At 44.7% G+C, this 18,657-nt stretch overlaps 1 protein-coding gene across 5 annotated transcripts in view; it reads left to right on the top strand.

The window, feature by feature from the left end:
- Positions 1–18,657, top strand: part of RFC1 (replication factor C subunit 1) — a 38,292-nt gene that overhangs the window by 10,342 nt on the left and 9,293 nt on the right. For 2 of the 5 annotated variants that reach the window (XM_078600910.1, XM_078600914.1), the window contains 15 exons: positions 1,851–1,982; positions 6,329–6,639; positions 7,376–7,444; positions 8,184–8,273; positions 9,615–9,669; positions 10,505–10,728; positions 10,851–10,955; positions 11,744–11,923; positions 12,425–12,529; positions 12,858–13,347; positions 14,040–14,146; positions 14,943–15,057; positions 15,939–16,027; positions 16,422–16,559; positions 17,539–17,634. In XM_078600910.1, coding sequence (XP_078457036.1) covers positions 1,851–1,982; positions 6,329–6,639; positions 7,376–7,444; positions 8,184–8,273; positions 9,615–9,669; positions 10,505–10,728; positions 10,851–10,955; positions 11,744–11,923; positions 12,425–12,529; positions 12,858–13,347; positions 14,040–14,146; positions 14,943–15,057; positions 15,939–16,027; positions 16,422–16,559; positions 17,539–17,634 — 2,306 coding nt within the window. Of the gene's footprint in view, positions 1–1,850; positions 1,983–6,328; positions 6,640–7,375; positions 7,445–8,183; positions 8,274–9,614; positions 9,670–10,504; positions 10,729–10,850; positions 10,960–11,743; positions 11,924–12,424; positions 12,530–12,857; positions 13,348–14,039; positions 14,147–14,942; positions 15,058–15,938; positions 16,028–16,421; positions 16,560–17,538; positions 17,635–18,657 lie in introns of all 5 variants that reach the window. The other 3 variants (XM_078600912.1, XM_078600913.1, XM_078600911.1) reach the window with 3 other exon arrangements.

The raw sequence follows: 18,657 nt of genomic DNA, 5'->3' as shown, positions 1-18,657 counted from the left end.
TAGAGATACGGTCGCATTTAGAAGTTATATGAATGAAAATCCTATTGCATTTTGGCTTCCGTGAATGATTGAACTGTCATTGGTCAAAATACTCTGAAAATTACAGGTTTTTTTAAACAATGTTTCTAATACCGTGATGATTGTTTTGGCTGTGCCTTAGAAGACTAATTGAGGAGAACTTTGTTTAATGATTACATGAACTGGATTTAATTAGTTAAAATCCACCCTCACTAATGCAACTTCCCATCCAAGTTAAACACATTTTCTACAGGGTTATTTACATACTGAAATCATGTTTCTGTTGTATATATGCATGTATGTTGAACTTCTTTTGCACCATACGTAGCCAACCGCGCTAATCGGAGGTGCGGGGAAGATGTGGAGTGTTTTTTGCAAACCTACGAAAACCAAAATACACTACTGTGGATGACTGCATTTCCCCTTTCTCGGAGCCCAGCAATCTGATCATAATTTACAGACTCCTTGGCGTGTGGGAGCTTAAAGTGCTCAACCCAAACACTGAATGCCCCAATGAGATAGGGTATCCCCGAAATTAGCAGTGGCTCTGCTGAGAGCCTCAAGCATGTCATTTCACAAGTGTTTGCCCTTGGTCCTCAATAAGTGGAAGGCGAGATTAAGTGGTGGGCCGAGTTAAAGGAGGCCGTGTAAATAAAACAGAGCTGCACGGCTGTGTTTGCATTCCTTTTTGCTTCTGTTGGTGGGCCGCAACATGTTTAAATAAAACTATCTTGGCACATTTACAATGTTCACATGAACCTTTCTTTAGTTAAACATTGTCACACTTTGCTGGTTTTATCGTGACATTAATTTATTTACTTTTATTAGCAATTCAGGTTTTATTTTAGGCTCAATAGACGATCGTGAAATCATATTTGGAGTTATTACTTGGCATAGCCAAACAGATGGTGAAACATTTATGGGCCGAAGCAATATAGACGTACTCAGTCATGTGTTCGTCATGAGCTGTGTGAAATACGTCATATATTTGTGAATTCGAGTCACATGGTCTTTGGAATATCATAATCATTTTCAACAATGCGTGTTCCCAAATTGCTGCTCCTTGATTTTGCCTTGTATCTCTCTTTCATTGTATAACTGAGCTGTGCCATGGCAGTATTGAGCCAACCCAGCGCAGCTCAGGAGTTGCTAAAAAAATTCCACTGCAGAATCCAAGCCATGCTGCTGACGTCACATGCAACGAACTATTCAAGACGCATGTGGGATGACACTGTGTCCTCCCAGTGTACTGACTAACGTGACATACAATGAGAGTGTCATTAGCTGCGCCCCTGCCTGGCCCCGTGCTAGATTCAGATGTCTGATTCACAGTGGCGAGATGTTAACTCCCTCATCTGGTATGGCGGAGGTCGTTGGTTCGATCCCAATCCTGACGCCTGTATATTTGGAGTTTGCATGTTCTCCCCGTGGTCGTGTGGATTTTTCTCCGGGTCCTCTGGTATTTACCTCCACATTTATAAACATTCGTTTAGAGTATTCGGCTGCTATAAATTTCCATGTGATAAGCCACTTCGTTGAGCTATAATTTGTGGCCAAGTCACTTGTGAAAAAGAGCTGTATAGCTCAGTGGGCCTTACCTAGTAAAATAAAAAATAGTTTAGTTTATAGTCTATCATGGTTTGGTTCCAACTTGGCATGGCAAATAGCCAGTGGAAAACCACCTGTACCATGAGGGCCCCATGCTGGCTTGGTTTGGATGAACCAGTGGAAAAGGGGTTTTCAAGTTATAATCACTAATTTTACGTCAAGGTTGAAGATTATCATCTGTATATTCTCAAAAACAAAATGCACCCGCACGTTGTGCTGTGTAGATTCGGATTTGGAAGAGATTCCCCCGCAAAAGAAAAGCCACAGTTCTGCCTCATCCACCACGAAGACCTCAGCTGCCACCAAGACCTCCAAGACTTCCAAGACGAGCAAAGTGGTGACCATCCCCGATTCTGGTAGGCACAACCTTGATCAAATTGCATTACTTTTGCACGTATCGCAGTGTGAAGAGGCCATACGACTTGTCTACAAAGCGATCTTTCACTGAGCTACAGTATATCTATTTGTGGTGTGTCTGCTTAATCTTTGGTTCTTTCGGTAAAGTCACTAGGTGAAAAAAAAATTGTGATTGTATTTGTGATAGCGGGATTGTTTATTTATTTCAAGCATCTTTGGGCGGCATATTTATTTATTTAAAAAATTTGACCTACGTGACTTTACCGAAAGAACCAAAGAGTATGGATCCTTGCAGTAACGAAAAACTGCAAATCTAGAATAGTGTGTCTGCTTGCTGTGTAGAGGATAACATCGTGGGATATTTAAGTTAACGAGTGATGGGCAGAATGTACACTATACAACTGCAACACCGAGTTTATAATGCCTTCATGGACCAGACTTAAACAGAATCCTGTACATTGATTGCCTCGTCAAAGTATGCAGTTACATATATACGCTTTTGTGGCGTTTGCCTGCAACGTGACTTGTTTAGTTGGCAGCGAGAGATGTGAATAATGCAGTCGTATTTTTTCGGGTGTCTGCCACGTTGTCGCTGCTGGCCTCATCACGCACAGAGTATTTTACCTACGTTGTTGGAGTCGGGGTTAAGTACGTCATCGGAGCTTCATGGTCAAGGCCGACGTTGATAACTGGGTTTACAGTAAAAGAAAAGTCATCTCATGGTTATTACCCCACGCCACCCACTCTCACTCCCTCTTCACTAAGGTCAAGGCCAAAGCAAAGACTGTAAATGATTTAAATGACCTGTTTGTATATTTAATTTATTTTTTCCAGTCAGGAGATGTTTACGTGCTGTTTGCCTGCACTTTCATATGTATGAAATGTCAGTTACAAAATGTTTGGACATACACAACTATTTTGATTCATGCTATCCCTAATGCTTAATGTATGTTGATGTAATCATGAAAACTATCAGTCATCATCCCTTCTCGTGATCAGTCCTCTCTCAGCCCACTAAAATTACATCCAAAATGTGTTTTTCCTTTGACCCGTTTTCTATCAGTGTAATCCCAAGCACACAAATCCTCCAAGCTTATTTGCGCACTCGTAAAATGTGTTCTATAACCTTCATCAGTGTCCATGTTTGTGATTCATCTATCACAGCGGGTAATATGTACTGATTAAAAACGTTATTCCTTGAGCACATAGGTATGTTGCTTTTAAAAATCAAGTTTAATTTTGTAAAAGCACTGCAACCTGCACTCGTCCGCTGCTTTATTTAAAAATTCTGAACCCCGGCCACACCTTCAGCAATTGCTAAAGGTCCATGCACATACTCTTGATGTCTTTCCAGTTCAGTTCATCCAACAAATATTTAAACTTATTTTGAAAACTTGTTGCACGTGACTTTTAGTTTGCTCATTTATGTTGAGCCCAAATACCAAGTATGTACCAAAATGTGGTACATACTTCTTGGTATTATGCAGAGGAATTTGATTCGGTGGAAATTGATGCAAGCTGTCACAAACTAAAGTCTAAATAAAGGAACATATATACCACTATATACCCTGAAATTATATTAATAAAGTAACAAATTCGTATCAGAGGGGAAGTCGCGCAAGAAGGTACTTTCACTACAGATCTCCACAGTTATTTTAAAAAAAGGTCTCCACAATTTGGATTGTAAAAACAAAAGTATAGTGTCAAATTAAGAAATTATGAACTTTAAGCACATTTTCGGATAATATCGTCGTGATAACAATCGGTGGAAATGAAGTATAGTTACAAGAAATAGTTGAAGGACTTTAAGCAAAAGAATAACTATGGTAAATGAAATTACCGTTTAATTTTGTTTCTTCCTGTAACACAAAGAGCACGTATTGAAATGCAAATAGGAATATTACTAAAACACTCTGTTTAGTTCACATAAATGTCGTTGCTACGATACTCACCATTGGTTACAGTTGTCTACGGTCGGATGCCTTAAACTGTGATTGGGCAGTCATGGTGGGCATGTTCAGCTTGAGTGTGCGAGCTGAAGTTTAAGTTCAAGGCTGCCGACTGATAAGAATACTTTGCTTGCCTAATTTGCTGTGGGCTCGGGCACTGCAGCAGTGCGCTTGGAGTATGCTCACAATGTAGATGTGCGCACACGCTTGGTTTAACATATCTGGCCATTTGTAGGTTACGATTGACTTTGACACTTGATTGTGTAGTCAGAAGGTGATGTTCATGTTACGTTCGTGCAATTGATTACGTGGTTATAATCGTGATGTCCAAATGAAGGACTTAGCTCTGACTGCCGAATTGAACGTATGCATTTGAATAACCACAGATGTATCAGAAAGGATCTGGTATTGTTTGTTTTGAAAAGCGATTAATGTATTGTAATACAATTAAAACAATAATTTTCAGCCCTTTCTCTATCCACTGCTGGATGTAGCCCTCCCCATGCTGTGCCTGTCGTGGTGGTTTTTTTTTTACCTTGACACTGGTCAGGATTGGTGAAGAGGAGGTGCCTTAGACTGCTTCAGATATGACTCGCCACTGAGGTTAGCCATCATCAGGAATTCAAACTTAGTGCAACGGATTCATAACTTAGTGTGCTAACCACTGTGCGGCCACTATACCCCAATATATACTAAACCCTTTCTCTACATGATAAATATACCCTCTGTTTCTATATAATGTCTTGAGATGCAGTCGAATTTGAAGACCATGTAAATACAAATATTGTATGTGAAAGCAGTGGTGGCGTGAAGAATAAGCAAACGACAAAAGGTGAGGGTCCCAAATAGCTGAAGGGGTCCTACTTTTATGAGAAAATGGGGAATGCACCAACAAGCTCAGTAGTGTAGTGGTTAGCGCTACGCTGCGCTATGAACCCAGCGACCCGAGTTCGATTCCCGTTCATGGCCAACACGAGTGGCGATTATTTGAACCGGTCCTGGGCCTCCCCTAGGTCGACCCAGCATCAAATGAGTACCTGGTGCGATGTGTAAACATCGCCACTTGGGAGACAAAGGCGGTCGGGCGTGGTGCTGGCCACCCACCCCCTTCGTGTACCGTTTCGGCCTCCATAGGTGCTCGCTAACAGCACTTGCCCCAACAGTCTGTTAAGGCTATACGGGGGATCTTTGTCTTTGTTTGACATGAGGAATAAGCACACAAAACAAAAGGTGAGGGTCCCAAGGGGTCCCACTTTCATGAGAAAATGGGGGATGCACCTAAAAGCTCAATTCTAATACCGCTCAGAAATTTTTTGTAATTAGTCCATTAACTATTTCACACAAATGTAATGTAATTAAGTAGTTGCTTCATATAATCTTTGCAGTCAAGTGCGGCTTGCACCATCACTGTGGGAAGAGTGAATGTGTGTTTAGAGAGATCAAGAAGACTCCTTATTTTTGCTTGACTCCATTTCATTTGGAGTGAACCATGCCGAGCCAGGGCAGCATTTGCAATCTGATCTGTTGTGAAAGCCACTATTATTGAAGCGTCAATATGGTGGACTTTGTCCCAGAAATCTGCACAACTCCTCCCACCCTGTGCGTACCCCTTCACAAAAATGAACAGAGTAAATGCAAATGTTTATTGTCTTGTTTTGCAAAGTACAAAGTGCAGGTACTATAAACGTGGGCACCCCTTTATCGTGGGCTCAAACAGATAGTGGCCGTGAACTCTTTGCTTCCAGGGCTGTTGGGGATGATCAAACCTTCAGGGACACTTACCCTTTGCAATTTCTCACGGCCAAACCAGCTATGATGTCGAGGGAGTTAAGGCCCTCACTGAGGATTACAGCAGACGTCTGGCTGCACTGAAAGGCGTTCACGTTTTGCTCGTGAACAAAAAGAAAAGGCCACAGCCCTGAATTTTGAACCTTAGTTGTTTGTTTAGTGCGCTGCTCACTAAACTGCAGGCTGCCAGTATTGTGCTGTGGAATGTCTCTGAAGCCTTGTTCAAAAGTGAGGAAAAACAAATGTAACAACTTCATTAGATTGTATGGAAATTAGCAAACGAATATATACGTAACTATATAACTTCTCTAATACATATGCCATTGAATAAGCGTTTTTAATTATTAAAGCTGCTTTCATTGTCTACACAGCCGATCAAAGTTTGCACTTTTGGGTCCTCGTAGCAGAGTAAGATAGGAAGGCTGAAAATTGTGACCATGTGGATCACAGAGTATTATCGCCATCCGATCCATTCATCAGTGGCCCTTCGCTTATTGTGTCAAGACCCATTATTACAAACATTACACTTCCAGTGAGAAACTGCAGTTTATCTGGCGAGCCCGTTTAAAAGCGCCCACTGTGTAACGTGAAATTTTCTCCATGGCCAGATGAAGACAGTTCCTCTCCTGAGATGAAGAAGGGCAAAACGAAACCGGCATCCGGCAAAGTCCCAAACGGGCACGCGCGGCTACCCAAATCGAGCCCCAAGAATAAGCCGAGCGAGCCGAGGGCTCTTCCGCGGTCTCCCCGCCGCGGTGACAAACCCCAGCCGGCGCCTGCTGCTGCCACGGCATCGTGCCGGCACGTGGAGGAGAAGAAGCCGTCGCCGGTGAAGCTGGTGCCCACGTCCGTGTCGGAATACTTCGGCACGACCTCCGTGCAGCGCTCCAACCGCACGCTTGTGGCCAAGCGCAAAGCAGTGAGTGCTGCCTCCCAATCGCAGCGTGCTTGTGTTGTTTAAAACTGGGTGGTGCGACGGCGGATTTTTCTATCCTGCATGTCTACCGTGTTCACCACCACAACTCGCATGATATCTGGATTGTAAGCTGTGCCTGCATTGCCAAAGTGTCACTGGTGGTGTGTTTTACCGATTAATTGATCAATACATTGGTTATTGACTGTTTAAACTAGGTAAGAGCACTCTGAAAGCGGTGTCTCTTTTTCAAGCGAGATCTGGCTCTAAATTGATAAACAGCAAAACAGATGCGTCAAACAATAAAAAAAAGTGTTGATGTAAGAAAAATGTAGAATTTTTTTTACTGAAATTACATACAAGAGCAGTACAAAATGTTGTGAGCCTAACATAAAAGGAAATACCTGAGGGACATTTTAAGTTGCATCTACTTATAATCCCTGTTGAGTTTACTCAGCCAGGGCACAATATTTAGATTGCCTTGTTTTTTACATATGCTTTGTGTATTGCAGGTAGACCATGATTGAAATTAGCAAACCAGGATTTGTGCCGTCATGAAATTTTTTATGACATGGAATATTCACCGAGTTATGAATCCAATTGCAATGATAAGTATATTATGTAACTGTATGAAATTACTGTGCTATTGCAGGGATCAGACATGGAATATTCACCGAGTTATGAATCCAATTGCAATGATAAGTATATTATGTAACTGTATGAAATTACTGTGCTATTGCAGGGATCAGACAGCACTGATGAATCGTTTAGCCCCAGTGAGCCGACATCTGCACAAGATGACGTTTCCAAGGTATGGCTCTTAAGCCTTAAAAAGAGTTATGAATTATAATACTGCATTTTTGTAATGCCCATTGTCAATCCATTGCTGGACGCAGGCCTCTCAATGCCATATTGGAATGGGGGTTTTCTGACTATACTTTATCATGCTAATCATTGTGGGTAGGTGAAGGAGTAGGATGGGCGCCAGAAACCGGTTCAGATAACACCAGAGGTGGGACAAAGTCATTGTTATGCAAGTCACAAGTAAGTCTCAAGTCTTTGCTCTCGAGTCCCGAGTCAAGTCGAGTCAAAGATGAGGCAAGTCCAAGTCGAGTCTGAAGTCATCAAAATCATGACTCGAGTCTGACTCGAGTCCAAGTCGCATGACTCGAGTCCACACCTCTGGATAACACTGCCACCAATTATGAATACAAATATATACATACACAGGACTGCATTAAAAGGCAAAGTTTTTACACTTATGGAGTTGATACACACAGTTAATTGCACACAGGTTGGTGACTCGGTGTTAAATTACTTTACTAACCCAAGTGTTGGAAGTTACCAAACAGGATCCAACTGACGCTGTGCTGCACAGGACAGATAGCAGCAAAGTTAGCGGGCTTTCCTTTGCACGCTGCACACCGTGCTTGCGTCTATCCGACCGTTGGGACACATGTTCCCCGCAGGGCTTGTCCATGCTGTCTGACGAGGGCGGTGTGTTGGCCTCTGACCCCTCTGAACCCTACCCCCCCCCCTCTTCCTCTTAGCAGCTGGAGAAGCAGCTGCACGAGGATGAGGAATTTGCGCGCACGCTCGCCATGTTGGATGAGGAGGAGGTCGCTCCGCAGCACAAGAAGGTGCCGCTTCACTGACTAAGACCAGCACGGCAATATGGATACGCATATGTAGGGTGGTGTTACAGCGAACAAATCCTGTTATCTCGGCCTCGCTGTGCGCTGCGTTGCACCGCTAGTCGAGTAGATAACCATGTGCTCAATAAACCCTCGGAGCCAGGATGACCGTCCAACTCCGATCGTCATTTATTGATTGTAACAGGTAAAACTGGTGAGAAAACACAGATACAGCATCTGTTATAATTCGGAAACACCCACACAATGAACACCACAGCATCAGAACATTGTCTCAGATAACAATAGATCCTGGAAGGACCAGGCCCCCACATTACCCCTGAACAACTAGACAAAGGCACAAGCTGGTGCATTGCATACAGGCACATAGTGTATTCATCCCACTGCACCCCAAATGTACAGCATTACACTTAACACTAAACTGTGGATGAGATACTTCGTCATCACTCTCAGGATCGCAACATAGGCACAAGTCTGACTCGACCTACTAAATCACAAGTAACATCCACAATAAGGAAAGTCACAGGCTTCGTTACTAACTAGGCCTCGTATTTACTACAACAACTTAACGGCACCATAAAGGCATTTACATTGCTATAACGGTCATTCCAACATTACAACAGCATTTCCAATATTATAGGAATATAAACAACTTACAGATAATGCTTCTTAAGCTCCCACAATGGACAAGTGTGCGGCTGTGGTCTCACTGAGATGCGATGCGTGCCGCCATCTTGACTTATCTGTGTAATGGCTGACGCCCGCGTGGTACAGTGGAAATCTAACATCGTCACCAACATTAGCATCAAAAAACAGGAACTTCCTGTGAACGTACGCTCCCCATCTGCCGTGAGGCAAGACACCTGTGGCTAGTGTTCTGCGGCCGGTTACATGAACCAGTGAAAATTTCCTGATCAACATCTTTTTTACAAACCCTTAAAAAGTTGCCTACTTGCAGTAAGAAGTATGTTAATTTGGCCGGGTGGTGCTGCACTTAGATCGCTTAACTCGCTCGGCTGAAAATTTGCTAATTCAAATCCGAGTTAAGGGTCATCTTAGCCCATCATCCCTCTGTAGTAAATAATATAACTACCACTTTCGTGCAAAGTCAGCGGTGTTTTTTTTGTGAATAGATTAACCCTCGCCATAGGAATGTGGAATTTCCGCTTGGCTCAGGTCCGCCAATGGAGATGAGCTGTGCTAGAGCGGGGGAAACACGTTCACCTGGTGTTAGCATGCATGAAAGGGACACGTGTTACACGATTAGTGGAGGAAGGCGTTCGGTTGGAGCACCGAGTGAATGCGCGCACTGTGTTGTGTTTATCGCAGGCTCGTGTGGAGTCATTTGCTCGCAGCAGCAAGACGCCAGAAAAACAACCTGCACGTACGAGACGCGCCGTCACACACTCTCACACGCTCAGGGGCCCTCAGTGAGACTTCATCCTCCACCATAGTGGAGTGCGAGTTTGGTTTAATGGAATTGTCTCACGAGGTGATTTTTAGATTCATCATTATTATCAGCCATTGTTTATCCACTTTTGGATGAAGACCTCTCCACACCTTTACCATCTCTGTCAGTCCAGTGCTGCTACCATACGTGTCACTCCTGCACAGATATTGATCTCATCGCTCCATCTCTGCAGCAGTCGCTTTTTAAATGGGTTCTCTCCTTGGGCTGCCATTTTATCACCAGTCTTGTCCATCGGCCACTACGCTATGCTATGATTAGTATAACTGGATTTTCATAATGTGATGATATAATGGTATGATAATTCAAACAATTACGGTATTGATAACTATAGTAATGTAGCTTTGGCAATAGTGATATTAGGATAGTTGCTGGGCACTTAATTGAATAGCAAATCTGATACCCGCATTCAAAACATTTGCTCACATTTCGAGCCACATTAGGTTGCAGTGGGGACTTGTTGGCGAATGTTAAAAAACAGATAAGAGCTGTTGGATAAACATTTGATGAATATCCAGAACCTTGGCATTTGTTAAACTATGCATCCCCGCAGACATAATAAGCATGTTTTTCATGTAGCCAATTGTTGTTGTCATAGAATGTTCATAATTTGCATGTGTTCTTATTGACCCTGTAGGAGGACTGTAAAGTAGGCTCCGTGATGTAAGTCCATGTGTCCACGTGAGTCCTTACACCTTGCACGGGTATACTTTTATCTGTGCACACACTAATCCCTGTGCTTCTCCTTTAGTGAGGAAGAGGTCACCCGCGAAGCCAACCAAAGCGGCTCCACCACCGTTGGTGAAGTTCGAGCCAAAAGTTGCACCCAAAAGGTCACCCTTCAAAGCGGTACCTCTGTCCGCGGTGAAGTTATCTCCGGTTAAGAGGGAAATCGACTGTTCTCCGAGTTCGAAGGGTGCCGCCGTGGGCTCTCCTGCCAGGACGGGCAGCACGGAGACCTCGCCCAAGTCTGAGGTGACACTGTCGACACAGATGCCACTTTCGCCGGATGTGGAATTTGACATGAGCAAGTGATTTGGCAAGCACGACGCTGCTGGCTTAGGTTCGCCCATCACCCTCCCCGTTTGGTTTTTCAGAAAGGCCTGGAAGACTCTGAGAAGAAACGGCAGAACGTGGCTGCATACAGACACTACCTCAGCCGGGATGGTCCGCGCGCACTCGGGTCAAAGGAGATCCCACAGGCATGTAATGTTCGCTCGGCACTTAACAAGTTATTCCCCATGCTCGGCGTGATACGATGAATTGTCACGATTCAGGGACACCATTCTATGTCAGATGTTGTTCTTTTTTTTGTCTTGTTAGTACAGTCTGTCTCATTATCTGTCTGGAATGTTCTGCCTTGTTTATTTGTTCGCCTGAAAGAAATTTAATTTTTATGAATTGTGAATGCTTTATTTTTACATGCAGGCGTCATTGCTTTTATTGTGAGCATACATTTAATCTATAATAGTTAAAGTTGTGAATCATGACAAGTGCAGTTTTTGCGTTTCACCGTGGTTGCGCTAACCCTACTCCGCTCCTTGCCGACTCCTTAAAGAAGCTTCTTCACATGCGCAGTGGCAATGATACGCACCTGTCATCCGGTAGATTGGTGGCAGGTTCAGAAACATAGAACCAGCACAACTCTGAGGTTTTAGATTACGTATAAAGCTCGAATTGTCTGTTTGGGGGACACACTTGGAGGGCATCGAGAGGTGCCTTTCGGAGTCGTTTTCTGAGGAAGTTAATTTTTCTCACCGTCTGAATTCTCAATCAATCAATATTTATTTTATGTGCCAATATCACCCTCCAATAAAGTAGGCATCAGTGCACATTACAGCAGAACAGGAACGGTGCAAGGAGCATATAGCAACAGGAATTACAGGAAATAAACCTGTCGCCATTTAATCAATTCACGAGGTAGATTTGCAGGTGGGGCGTTTCACCATTTTTTAAGTGTGGCTGCTATTTGTTTGCCATCCCGCCAAAGGGAGGGGAGAACTGCCTGGAGGGGCTGACGTTCGTGATCACGGGCGTGCTGGAGTCGCTGGAGCGGGAAGAGGCTCGCTCGCTCGTCGAGCGCTACGGGGGCAAAGTGACGGGGAACGTGAGCAAGCGCACCGACTACCTGGTGGTCGGCCGCGACCCCGGCAATTCCAAGCTGGACAAGGTGCCGCGCGCTCATCCGCACACGGGCACCGATGACCACGCACGCACGCACGCACGCGAATGCGCTGGACCAGGGATGGGGAACCGACGGTAGCCTACATGAGGCCTACCACTTTGAAATCACCAGCAGAGGATATTTTACCGATATTTTACCGTCACTGCCAGTTTAAACTGCAACCCATGGTTAACAAAGCTCAGCTGCAGTGGACAGGACACTTATTTGCTAATAACAATATTGTACACATTCACGTATCCATTACATGAATATTGTTTTGTGATTTATTGGATTTTTATGATTCAGCTGAATTGGCCACAATAGCTAATCTTCTGTTTCCCTGTGTGTGCATGTGTGTCTGTGCATGTATGTGACTGCATGGTTCTGATTGTGTGAATCATTGCCTGTACTTGCATGCCTGTCCATTCCCGTGTGTGTGTGTGGCTGCGCTTGTGTGCCTGTGTGGGTGGCCGTGTGTGCCCGTGTGTGCCGTCACCCCCGATCCAGGCCGAGAGCTGCCGAGTGAAGCAGTTGGACGAGGATGGGCTGCTTGAGTTGATCCGCACACGTCCCGGAAGGAAGAGCAAGTACACCATCGCCGCCGAGACGGAGGTCCGACTTATGACATTCAGCCTTGCACTGCCGTGACTTTGATCTAAATTTACAAAGAAGTTATTTGTCTTATAATGATCGGTAACAATAGACATTATCCTCTTTACAATCGCAATTATTAAATTTCTAGCAGGTTCTTGTGATCTAATTGCTGTTTATAAAACACGCACTACTGTGCTCACAGTTTCTAACATCCACAAGGTCTCTACCGGATGAACTACACTCTGTTTTTGCTTAAGGTGAAGCTGATGGCAAATGAAGTGTCTTTGATAGGCGCGGTGATATTCAACTCCCAGCCCTAGCGCATGATTATCTCTCGTGCGCGCAGGCTTCCAAGGCTAAATTCGCCGCCAAGAAGTTTCCTAGCCAGCCGACAAAGTTATCTCCGGACAAACTGACCAAAACCTCACCGGAGAAACCGACCAAGACCTCACCGGACAAGCCAACTAGCACGTCTCCAGACAAGCCCACGAAGGAGGCCGGTGGCACCAACCAGACCTCGACCGTGACCCGGAAGCAGCTCTTCTCCGCTGCCGAGCAGCAGCGGAGAACGGAGCGGACGGAGACTGGCTGGGCTGGGAGGGTGACGGGCAGAGGACCCTCGGCTGAGACCAGGAGCCCCAAGAAGGGCAGTGGCCCCGAAGTGGGAGGGGACAGCCTGCTGTGGGTAGACCGCTACAGGCCACAGTCCCTGAAGAACATCATCGGGCAACAGGGTGACCAGAGCCCGGCCAACAAACTACTGCGCTGGCTGCGCGCCTGGCACAGCAACCACGGAGGCGCAAGTGGCGGTGGAAGGAAGGCCGCCCCTAGCGTAGGTGAGGAGTCCATGCGTGCTTTCCAAGGAGCCTTAGATCTCAGATGGTTTGCCAGCAGAGGGTAGTTACGTCTGTAGGATTTGTGTGCTGTTTAGAAGGAATTTCTACGTTGCTAGCCATGGAGACTCAAGTACAATAGCTAAGGTATCTCGTGTGGCTATTTTAGTGGGTACAGGTATATAGAAATCTTCCCTTGTTCAAAAGTTTGAGACAGGTATTTCCCCTTGCGTTGTTTTCACGCACATGACTTTACGGGAGGCGTGACTCACCTCAACATACCATCTGTTGCCAGTAGTGAAGAACTGGCTGAAATGTCCCTTCCACTTTTGCCATGAACAAATACTGTCTTAACTGAATTTTTTTTTCAGAGCCAGAGATTGAAAATTAACCATGATGACAAGTAGAAACTAATAATATCCAGCTCTTCCTCAATCTACTGCTGGACAATGGGGGTTGTTCAACATGGTGATAAGTGTGAGTCAGATTGGGTTCAGATACAACTCACCACTGATGTTAGCCGTGGCTGGGAATCAAGCTCAGGTAGCTTAATTTGTAGCGCAGTGAACTATCTCTTGCACCACTGCTCCCTCCCAAATCACACTGAGAACCATAATGTTAGTAATCCTCGTAATGGTCACTCGAAACATGAGATGATTTATTCTTCAAACATGGCCCTTCTCTCGACACTGCAGGAAGGTTCAGGTTCGGCGGGAAGGATGATGGCTCTGGTTTCAAGGCTGCGCTGCTGTCAGGACCTCCCGGCGTAGGCAAAACCACAACGGCCGCCCTCGTGTGCCAGGTGAGAGGTCCTAGCCACCTGCCTCCCTTGGGAGGTGATGTCACTCTTCTCTGCGTAAGAACCCTCTTGGGTTATGAGAAGTGACAATTGCCTGCCACCTGGGATAGACCGCGACACCAAGAATGCCGCATTTATTCGGCCGTGTCATGATGCTGTGGACATGTACGTGTATTTTGCCTGGAGAGATCTGCATGAATAATGTTGGTGGTCAATGGAATGTGATGGTGATCAGTGTGTGTGTATGTATGTGTGGTGGGTGGTGAATGGTGCCTGCGTGTGGGGTGTGCATGTGTCTATGTGTGCTTTTGCATTTGTACATGTTTTTGTGTTTGTGCATATGGGTGTGGGAATTTGTGTTTGTGGGGATTTATATGTTTAGTCGTGGGCAGTGGTAGTGCAGCGGTTAGCGCGCTGCGCTACAAACCCGGTGACCAGAGTTCAATTCTCGCTCACGTCCAACACCAGTGAAGATTATCTGAACTGGTTATGGGCTTCCCCTACGTCGACTCAGCCTCAAATGAGTACGTGGGGTAGTGGGTAAATATAGCCACTCAGCCTCGACAAAGGCGGCCGGGAGTGGTGTTGGCCACCCACCCCCTCATGTGCCATGCCGGCCTTCATAGGTGCTCGCTAACGGCACTTGCCCCAACAGTCTGTTCAAGCTATGAGGGGGATCTTTGTCTTTGAGTTTAGTCGTGTCGGGATTAGTAGGGGCTTGACAACAGAACTTGCCCGGACAGTCTCAAGACTGTACGATCGATCTTTATACATGTGCGTATGCACGTGTTGGCGGCAGGAGCTGGGCTTGAGTTTCGTGGAGCTAAATGCGAGTGACCGTCGCAGCAAGAACAGCATGAAGAATGAGGTCTCGACTTGCTTGCGCAACACCAGCATTGAAGGCTTCTACCACGGCATGTATTCGCTCACAAACACCAGCTTTGATGTATTGTTCCCGAGAATGTGCTTTCGTCATCGTTGGAGCACACACTTAAAAGCAAATACAATTTCATAAAAATATGAAGATCTCCTGTTCAGCAAATCATGATGTGTTTTGTTGCTGTGAGCCAATATTTATTTAGGTCAGCGTGACACACGCAGAAGTTATGTGGCCAGTACCACAACGATTGTTTTCATTTTTACCAGTGCTAATGTACCCGGTATATCTGAATGCCAGTGCTCGGGAGACAGAGCATCCAAGCATGTTGCTTTGCTGTTTATGGTCATAGGCACAGTGAGTCCTGTCGCTATTAGATCTCAGAAGTAGTTCTGTGATATCTGCTTCTGTGGGCCATTTTATTGCACGAAGGGCTACACTGCTCTGTGAAAGATCCAATTGGATTCTTTGTGTCTTGACATCTACAGCGCAATTGGAATGAAAAGGGCGGCATGGTGGCGTGATGTTAACTACCTCGCCTGGTATGCAGGAGCCCGTGGGTTTGATCCCGAGCCTGATGCCTGTATGTTTGAAGTTTGAATGTTCTCCTTGTGGTTGCGTGGCTTTTTCTTGAAGTCCTCCAGTTTTTCCCTCCACATTTAGAAACATCCATTTCAGAGTATTTGGCTGCTATAAATATCCACATAAGCCACTTCCTTAAGCTGTCATTTGTGGCCAGGTCGCTTCGGGGAAAAAAGAGCTATATAGCTCAGTGGGCATTACCTGGTCAAATAGAAAATAGTTCTTTAAAATTGGGAAAAAGCCAAAAAAGGAAGATAAAATCACTGGTCCTGGGTTTTGTGTGAAGTTCTTAATGGGGCAAGCGATGTCTCTTGGTTGCGGCGGTGTCGCGTGCAGGCACGGCACAGACAGTGAGCGACCGCCACGTTCTATTGATGGACGAGGTGGACGGCATGGCTGGGAACGAGGATCGGGGGGGCATGCAGGTGAGCGGGCACATCACACGGGTCACCGGGTTCATAGTACTTTGCGCTAACCCATGTATCACCGCTCCATATATACTATATCAAAATTATATAGTTTGGTAATAATTAGAGCTTAGATTATTTTCGACCATGCTTGTGTGGTTTTCATTATTAACTGATTGCGGGTCTCATCTGCTTGTGAACAAAAATAACTTTTCAATAAAACCCAGATTTAATCATGAAATGACAATCTAGGTTTAGCAGTGAACAACTACCACCCCAATCTAGTCTGGGTGAGATTGTAGTCACGCCAGCATACACTGTCACATGTTGCAAGGTCAAATTGTTGCCTCGGGCTGTGAATCATCCTTCACGTGTTGCGGGTGGTGCTGTGTTTTGTCGTGTGATTTCACAGGAGCTCATTGCGCTCATCAAGCAGAGCAAAGTGCCCGTCATCTGCATGTGCAACGATCGGAACCACGCAAAGATCCGCTCGCTCGCCAACTACTGCTTCGACCTCCGCTTCCCACGACCACGCGTCGAGCAGATCAAGGTGCCCGCTTCCGCCTAGTCGATCAGCATTTTGGTTGTCATCTCTTCCTGGTGTAGCTATGAGTTAGATATAGTGGACCGCGACTTTAACCCAGCGCTTGGGTGGCTCACGCAGAGTTTTAAGACTCTTATAGTTTGTGAAGTAGCCAGAAAATGGCAGTGCCTTTTGAATGGCAGACCTTTGAATGTTTTTTTTCTGGTCTGCATGGAATTTCACCAGTTTTGTTCTGCATTGAATGTAATCATTAAAAAATTAACCCGTAAAAACAAAGTTTTTCACTATAAATCCTTTATATGCGTGGCATCGGTTTTATTTTATTATTCATTTCTGTTTTTCTTGAGTAAGAGTTTCATTTTTATCACATTGGTATTTTAAATTAAATATGAAAAAAAAAATTCCCTAAAAAGTGGAAAATTTTGGAAAAAATTTTTCACGAAAATAAATTGTCACGCACAACGAGTCTGTGTGCAAAATGTCAGCTCGATTGGATCACGGGAAGTGGGTTAAAAAACGACCGAAAGATTTGCACGGTCGTAAGCATGCAAGCATGTGAACTTAATATAAAGGATTTAAAAAGAACTGGCCACACAGCCCACTGCAGGGCCCTCCAGAAAAGGTGTCTTGAAAGGCATTGAAGCTTCCCTGGATAAAAAAAGACAATAATTAATTATTAAATTACATTATTCTTATTTTCATAATTTGCCTCTGAACATATTATACTGGATAGTGCTTGGATGGGATACCACAGTGCAAAAACAGGCTGTGTTTGGCCTGGGTGGCTACGCTGTGGGCAACGCGCACTGACCAGCTTGGTGAAGAATGATCTAATAACCTCCATGACCCGTACAGTGTGGGGAGGCCATCAGACAGCAGGGGTTTGACACAAGCGTTGTACATGTACATTATTGTTATTATTACGACCCAGTTAACGCGTGAATTGCGCTCGTTGTTGTTGTTGCTGGCCGCATGTCGGGGGCAGGGAGCCATGATGTCCGTGGCATTCAAGGAAGGCCTCAAGATCCCTCCGGCCGCCATGCAGGAGATCATCCTGGCAGCAAATCAGGACATCCGACAGGTCTGGTAGCCACTCCATGCCCGCAGTTGTGTTCTCACTTCTCGAGCCTGGAATCGCGGTTGATGGAGCAGCATTGCTTGGGAAACTGCATCAACTCTAGGCAGCTGTGGTCGAAGTCTACAGAATTGCAGAACAGTTGTTCCCACAGGTGTAAAAGGTTTCTAATGTTGCAAGCAGTGTTGGTAATACAATTGATTTAAAGTTTATAATGCAAGTTAATAATATCATTTTTATTTGACATTGTTATTGATAATAATTTGATGAAATTATTCGTTTATTTTTCTGCAAAATGCTGGAAACTCACCGCAGTTCACGCCTAGCGTGGGACATTGACACGATGATATCATTAATCCTGGCCCACCCTGGGTCGAGTACCACTAGAAATTATTAATGCTTATGATGTACATATTGGATGTCATTTTTTTTAAATGTGATGCTAAATTATAAAAACGATTTGCTGGCTGTCTGACCTGTGGGCATGCAAATGGGCGGGCAGTGCTAGTAATTTAATAATCTATAAATTAATTTATTATTTCAGTAGTTGATAGCCACAGCTCTGCATCATAATAATGCTGTATCTAGAATCCAAGGTCAGATGGACTGCATGAGAGGCACTGTAAAGTTATATTGCATAACGTTGCGGGTGCAAGTGTTGAAATATTTTGGGATTATCAAACTCATGATGCCATTATAAACGGTTAATGCAATAATCACATTATTGCATTACAAAGGTTGACTCACAAGCATAAAGTGAGCCATTAAAGAATGTTAATTGTGATAAGTTTAGTGTGTCTGTGCTCCCTTTGTGTAGATCAAACTAGAAAATGAATTGGACTGAGCCCTTTATTGCTGTCGTCTCATTATTTCATAGTGGAGCTGTGGAAATATTCTTTACTGTTGATATGTTCTGCAGATACTGCTACGTTCACGGTTTTAGTACTTGCATAATAAAACCGTACGGTGCTGCAAGTCAGCAAATACCTGCACACATGAACCTGGGAAAGTGCTAATTTTATGTTTACA

The sequence above is a fragment of the Lampetra planeri genome, chromosome 15, assembly GCF_965212315.1.
Source record: "Lampetra planeri chromosome 15, kcLamPlan1.2.h2, whole genome shotgun sequence".
In the NCBI taxonomy this organism is placed as follows: domain Eukaryota; kingdom Metazoa; phylum Chordata; class Hyperoartia; order Petromyzontiformes; family Petromyzontidae; genus Lampetra; species Lampetra planeri.
This window is presented reverse-complemented; position numbering and strand designations above follow the sequence as displayed.